The sequence below is a fragment of the Drosophila rhopaloa genome, unplaced genomic scaffold (genome assembly GCF_018152115.1).
Source record: "Drosophila rhopaloa isolate 14029-0021.01 unplaced genomic scaffold, ASM1815211v1 contig_167, whole genome shotgun sequence".
Lineage (NCBI taxonomy): Eukaryota > Metazoa > Arthropoda > Insecta > Diptera > Drosophilidae > Drosophila > Drosophila rhopaloa.
The window spans coordinates 6,497,557-6,504,581 of NW_025335047.1; the positions used below are offsets into that span (position 1 = coordinate 6,497,557).

Consider the following 7,025-nt stretch of genomic DNA (forward strand, 5'->3'; position numbering starts at 1 on the left):
TATCAATAAAAGATTACAGCCGAATGGCTCAACTGTGCATTGGACTAGTGATTCCAACTATAAGTACTGCTGAGTGGGTGATTCCCCCCTTTGACCATTACAGAAAGTGTAGACACCCCGCAATTCTTGCCGGTGGTCAGTGATCTCGTCAGTGGGCACGTTCTTTCGATGACGCAGCTCGATTCGTGGGCACGTAGTGCCAACGCGTTACTTTTGTTCCGGTACTCTTGGGTTAATTAAATCGCTGCGTGCCGCTATCAATGCGGCGCTTATCAGGTGGCGAAAGAATCGCTATAAACGGAAAACGGTGAATATTTATCTCGGCCCGATGTTAACTTGCCAACTTCGACTGTTTGTGGCTTCGACAGTTGGCTCTGGCACGTAGACCCGTTTAGAACCCCGACCAGAAAGGTACCAAACGATGCGCTCTTCCAAGTGGCTGCTTCCGCTGATGCTGCTCACCTGCCAGGTGCTCCTCCACCGGCTGGTGAAGGGTGAGGAGAGCCACTGCACCTCGGTGGCCGGAATGGTCAAGTTGCTCGACCTGGAGGCGCAGCTAATCGATAACCTGGCCGATTACGCTGACGAGCTGGAAAAAAAGCTGGATATCGTTAAAAGGTGTGTAATACTGTAGACCGTGGCTAATTTCCAAAGGTAATTTTACACGGGCTAATTGTAATGCTTATATTTATATGCATTTCTAAAACAATTAAGCTAATTCAATTGATTTTATTTTATTTCCGATTACTAGTTAGTTTCGATTACTTTTGGGTTTCCACCAAAATTCTTATACTATTCGAACTAAATTCTTAGAGCATGTTACCTTGTTGAAAAAGAAACCATTACAAATATTATGAAATTGTTAAATTGTAGTAATATATCTAAGATGACCCATAACATCTAACTATGTTTCCTAACTATTTTCTGTTCTTTATTTTTATTTAGGAGCATAGCTAGCATGCGTTTGGAAAACGACAGAGCCCGTGGTTCAACGGAGGAGTATCTGTCCAATCCCCTGAACTCGTTTTCTCTCATTCGCCGCATGAATCGTGACTGGACGATTTGGCAGCTCTACATCGATGATCCTGTGGGTCTGACGCAGATGGAGAAGATTCAGGAACTTAGAGAGCATATGCCCACCAGCACGGATGTGGAGGAGGCTGTGACCGCCTTGGATCGCATTCAGAGCACCTATGGCCTTCAAGTGGCTGAGATTGCTCATGGGCTCCTCGATGGAAGGCAGTACAAGTAAATTAAATTAGTTTATGGATATTAAAATGGAAAACAACCATTAACTCTTTATTTATTTTTACAGTGTGAGTTTAACAGCATTGGACACCTACGCCATGGGACAAATTCTCTTCGATCAGGGAAACTATTGGGCAGCTGCTGGTTGGCTGTATCAGTCGATAGTTTTGATGGAGGTTTATACAATATCTGCTCCCCTGGAGGTTTCCAAAACCGAGGTGCGAATGGTCTACGCCGAAGCCCTACTTAAATTGAGTGAGTTTCTCCACAATCCCAATGGAAACTTGTTTTTATAGTCGGCTCCAAACAGACCAAAACGCGGATGCCCTGAAAGTTGTCAACATTGCACTAGCTGATAAGCCTCATGACATTAAACTGTTGCTGAAGAAGTCGGAAATTGAAACGATGATAAGGACGGACACCAAAAATCAGGCACCCAAGGTATTGTCGACTGGCTGATAAAGTCACCCACTCAGATAGGGCTAAATTTAACTGAAATCGAAACCACTACAGGTTCAACAGGGAGCAACAGAAGCCTACAAGATGGGCTGCCGAGGTCAGTTCCCACCGTCCGTGGATGGGAGGCTCCACTGTCGGTACAACAGCACCACCTCGCCCTTCCTGATCCTCGCTCCTCTCAAGATGGAACTGGTGGGTCTGGACCCGTACATGGTGCTCTACCACGATGTGCTCTCCGCGGCGGAAATCAAAGAACTTCAGGGGATGGCCACTCCGGGTCTCAAAAGAGCCACTGTCTTCCAGGCCGCCTCTGGTCGCAACGAGGTGGTAAAGACCCGGACCTCCAAAGTTACCTGGTTCCCCGATTCCTATAGCCCCCTAACCGTTCGATTGAATGCCCGTATCTCCGACATGACCGGTTTCAATCTATACGGCTCCGAGATGTTGCAGCTGATGAACTACGGCCTGGGTGGCCACTACGACAAGCACTACGACTTCTTCAACCAAACTGTAGGTAAATGTACTTTTGAAAATGCTTTACTTACCATATGGTTACTTTCTTTAACAGAACTCCAATATTACTCTCATGAGTGGCGATCGCATTGCCACAGTACTCTTCTATGTGAGTATAAGTTTGATACTAAAAAGTTTTAATATTTAACAACACTATTGAATACGCTATCTGGCAATATTGTGTACTTTATAATTTTTATTTTTATCATAATTTTCAGCTATCAGATGTGGAACAGGGCGGTGCCACCGTCTTTCCAAACATTCAGACAGCAGTCTTCCCCCAACGTGGATCAGTCATAATGTGGTACAACCTCAACGATGACGGTAAACCCAATACTCAAACTCTTCATGCCGCCTGTCCCGTTATAGTGGGATCTAAGTGGGGTAAGTTATATCTGCTATAAACATTAATACGCGATTCTGTATCCTTTAATTTATTTTTTATAGTGTGCAACAAATGGATTCGAGAGCGCGAACAGATATTCAGCAGACCTTGCCTCAAAAGGCGAAAGTGATTCTCAAGTTAACTAAATGTAGACAAGTGATAATAGCCCACTATAAAACTCAATAAAGTCAACCAAAAATCGATCATGCTGTCAATTAAAATCGCATTACTAGCGATAAGAACAACTTGAAATCAGTACTGAACATTCGTGAGCTGTATAATTAGAAGTGTCTTTAGCCAAAAACCATTCATCATAATCAACAAGTGGAAATACCTGCTACATTTTGTAGTATCAGCAATTAGCTTAGACTTTAGTTCAAAAAATATTATGAATACTTATTTCTAGGTCATAACAAATGACATAAAGGTCATTAAAACAAACAAATATTCCGCTTTCTTCTGCTTTTAAGATGTATATATATAGTTTTTAGTAAAACTCAGTCATATAGTCAATAGAACAAGCGAATCACCTTTTTATATTAGCTGTAAAACGGCAAGATATTTTTCAAATATTAGTGTGTTTACTACCTCATCAAATATTTTTAATAAGTAGTTTGCTTAAAAATACTACCAAAAAATATATATAATCATAATAATTGTAGTTATTGGATTACTCGAGGTATAGGTAAGAAGTTCTATATATAAAGTAGGCCTGTTTAAATGTCTATTTACAAAAGTACATTTTTGATAATATAATATATGGCTTTAAGAAGACCACAATGGATGTTTTTACTAGTATTCCTGCAGACGGTATTGCTTTTTAGCACTATGGCCTTCGAAAAAAGTCCTGTGGAAAGGAGTCAATCATTGTCTTTGGTGACAATGGTTCCGCTGCTTGATATTGAGAGGAAATTGATCGATAACCTCAATAACTATGCCAAGGCCCTAGAGCAGAAGCTGCAGATCATAAGGAGGTGAATATACTCTACAGTATATAACATCTTCTATGTATAAAACAGCATTCCTTAGCCAAATCGCAGTGATGCGTGCTGAGAACGAGAAAGGTAGACGGGATCCCATATCCTATCTCTCCAATCCTCTGAATGGCTTCTCACTCATCCGACGACTGCATCAGGATTGGTTTAAGTGGCGAAAATACTTGGAACAACCAGTGGGCATCTCCCAAATGCGAAATTTGGCTCTTTGGCAGGGCGAACTACCCACAAAACTAGACTTGTGGGATGCTTGTACCGGAATAATCCGCATTCAGAGCACCTACAACATAGGAACAAGTGACTTTATCAACGGTAAACTTGATGGAAAACAGTATAAGTGGGTATCATTTAGAAGTTTTTGCCTTTAAAATATTGTTAATATCTTTTGGCCACCCCTTAAAGTGCCAGCATGAGTTCTGCAGATATTTTTGCAGTGGGTGAGCATCTTTCAAAGGAAAATAGATCAGCGAAAGCTGTTGATTGGCTACAGGAGATGCCCCACCGCCTAAAGAAAGACCTTTTCCCAGAGCACCTGGCAATAAAGGAGGTGAAGGTCCTGAAATTACTGGCTGAAATGCACGTGAATCTAAGTAAGTTGTCCTACCATTAGCAATAACAAATATAATCAGGGTTTTCTAGAACACTTCTCAAAAGCATTGATTCTGCTGGATAATTGTCAGCAGCTTAAGCCCCACGATGCTGCTCTTCTGCGACTCAGACTAAAAACAATGGACTTTATTGCCAGTCAACCAAAAACTATACTTCCGGAAAATAAGCAGCTGAAAGCTTCAATTGGAAAGGGCTATAAGGTGAGCTGCAGGGGAAATTCCGAGAGGTCCAGTAGACTGCACTGTTTCTACAACTTCACTACCACACCATTCCTTCGTCTGGCACCACTAAAAACTGAGCAAATCGGACTGGATCCATATATGGTGCTCTATCATGAAGTTCTATCCAAACGGGAAATGTCCCTGCTGATGAGTCGTGCCTCTCGGAAAATGGAAGTGGCCAGAATCTATAACACAAATCCGAAAAACAAAAACAAAGTGAGGACAGCAAAGGGACATTGGTTCAGTAAGGAGAATGACGAGTTAACCAGACGAATCGATAGGCGGATTCAAGACATGACTGGTTTTGACTTGACCGATTCCGAAGAATTTCAGGTTGTAACATCTTGGATTTATTATAACTTTTACTATATTGAATCGCATTCATTTTGCAGGTGATTAACTATGGGATAGGTGGACACTATCACACGCACTCTGATTACTTTGACTTTGCATCTGCTAATTATTCGGGAGAACGTAATCGCCAGGCAATTTTTTTGGGTGATCGAATTGCCACAGTGCTCTTTTATGTAAGTAGATGTAGTGAATAATTATTGGTTGATATTTCAATTACTCCCTCATTTGCAGTTGACCGACGTTGAACAGGGTGGAGCCACGATCTTCAGGAATGCAGGATACTCCATATATCCTCGGGCTGGAACAGCCATCTTCTGGTTTAACTTGAATACTGATGGGAACGGTGATCCCCGCACACAACATGCCGCCTGCCCAGTGATAGTGGGTTCCAAATGGGGTGAGTTTCGTGCCAGTGATTAACCCGAATTTAAAACCCAACTCTCTTGACAGTGATGACCGAGTGGATACGCGAATGGAAGCAGATCTTTATCAGACCCTGTTTGCCCCATGCCACGGGCACCTCTTCGAAACTGAGCAGAACGAAATCATAGACAAACAAATTTCCGGCATAATCACTCTGCACACTTAACAAAAACCCACCCAGCTCAGCTTAAATGCCTTTTTAAAATGCCAACACGGAAAAAATAAAGTGCTGAGTGGTTGATAGTCCTGATAGTCGAGGGGGTAACGGAAGGGAAGCGGCATCTGGTGCTCCAGGACCAAGGTAAAACCAAAGGCCACCGCAGCCGCATTTTAGCATACTCCTAGGCGGCCTCCTTCCCCGATTCCTGGATGGCGTCTAGTGTCTGACACCGCGTACGTGATGTGCAACTTAATGTTTCAATTAGAGGTGAAGTGGCGCCCGAGCAGGGGCTATCGTTATCGCTTCACTTCACTGCGAGAAACAACTAAGTAGACTAATGAAGCATAATAATTCGTATCTTTTCTTTGATTAATTTTGACTATTGTGTTTAAAGAAAACACAATAAATTTATCTTTTATTTTTAATCACACATAAAAGGGTTCCCTTAACTAAAGCTTAGCATTTCGGCTACTCATCGCTGTTTTTGATAGTTTTCAATTTATTTATAAAGTTATTGACTTAAAGTAAGAACAGTTTATAGCTTTACACATTTTTTCGTTCGGTGTTACTTCGTTTTTGCGTGTGTATTTGGGTGTGTTTGCCAAGCTGGGATACGAGTATATCTCTATCAGTCTGTGCACTTATCTGCTTTTAAAAACTTTTAATAATGAACTCTCGCCCACCGCCAAGCGACGTGTTGGTGTCAGACCTTTGGCCCCCAACCTGCTGAACCAGCTGATTCGGCAGTTTTGTTAGTTAAAATCCACGGAACCCATTCCATAATACACCTTTTGTTTGAGTTATTTGCATGTAAGTTAGTCATCTACATCTATTTTATTTAAGTATTTCCCTTGGGGCGACTTTAAAAACTTGTAGAAAAAATAAAAACCAAATATATCTTATAAAATCTAATATAGTCGGGATTGCCAAAAGGTTTGTTGCCATGACTGGCCGCCCAACACCTTTTAATAAAGCGCAATGTCAATAAATAAAAAATTGCCGACATATGCGAAAAAGTCCTGCTGACTATCAAATGGCCAAATGCAGACCCCGTCCGCCTGTAAGAATTCAGAGTGTCCTGCACAGGAAATCAAGGATGATAAAGGAATAACCCCTAAAGCGTACCCAAGACAGTCGCATATAGCCACAGCCTCAAAGGAGTTGTACCTAAAAACGAATTTCGATTTGATTGTGTGCACTTTATGGTGTGTCCTCGGCCCAACCAACCTCTACTTTTCCACAGAGATGATTACATATGCGCAGACCAATAATTTTGCCCACAGCCAAAAGAGGAAAAACGTATCTAACAAGGTTAAGAAATGTTCCGAGGCGGAGAGCATTGATTGTATAAATCTAGTAAAATGTTTTATATGCGCACCGAAGATGAATGGGTAGGTTGGCGGAGGGAAAAGGGTTGGCCGCCCACATTTTGTGGTCAATGAAGGAAATATGATTTGGATTTTGTTACTTTGATTACACACATTACATGCGAAAAATGAAAAAGTAGCGGCGCACAGCCCAGACAGACCGAAGGGGTCAAAACCAACTGTGTGTGTGTACAACGTGTGTTAAATTTCAAGTTGCGGTCTGCCGTAATAAAGCATTTGATGGGTTCCCCAGTCTTCGCGCAGGAAATTGAGTTTTTCAAGCAGATGGCC

General features: G+C 41.9%; 2 protein-coding genes across 2 annotated transcripts; both read left to right on the forward strand.

The window, feature by feature from the left end:
* Positions 1-384: 384 nt before the first annotated feature.
* Positions 385-2,809, forward strand: LOC108038066 (prolyl 4-hydroxylase subunit alpha-2). Its single transcript, XM_017114786.2, has 8 exons — positions 385-618; positions 946-1,248; positions 1,316-1,503; positions 1,559-1,689; positions 1,762-2,217; positions 2,276-2,329; positions 2,439-2,604; positions 2,668-2,809. The coding sequence occupies exons 1-8, from the start codon at positions 422-424 to the stop codon at positions 2,733-2,735; spliced, it is 1,563 nt and encodes a 520-aa protein (XP_016970275.2). The 5' UTR covers positions 385-421; the 3' UTR covers positions 2,736-2,809.
* A 474-nt stretch (positions 2,810-3,283) lies between these two features.
* LOC108038077 (prolyl 4-hydroxylase subunit alpha-1) lies at positions 3,284-5,450 on the forward strand. Its single transcript, XM_017114797.2, has 7 exons — positions 3,284-3,579; positions 3,635-3,937; positions 4,003-4,190; positions 4,240-4,763; positions 4,823-4,957; positions 5,016-5,181; positions 5,235-5,450. The coding sequence occupies exons 1-7, from the start codon at positions 3,365-3,367 to the stop codon at positions 5,333-5,335; spliced, it is 1,632 nt and encodes a 543-aa protein (XP_016970286.2). The 5' UTR covers positions 3,284-3,364; the 3' UTR covers positions 5,336-5,450.
* The last annotated feature ends 1,575 nt before the right edge of the window (positions 5,451-7,025 follow it).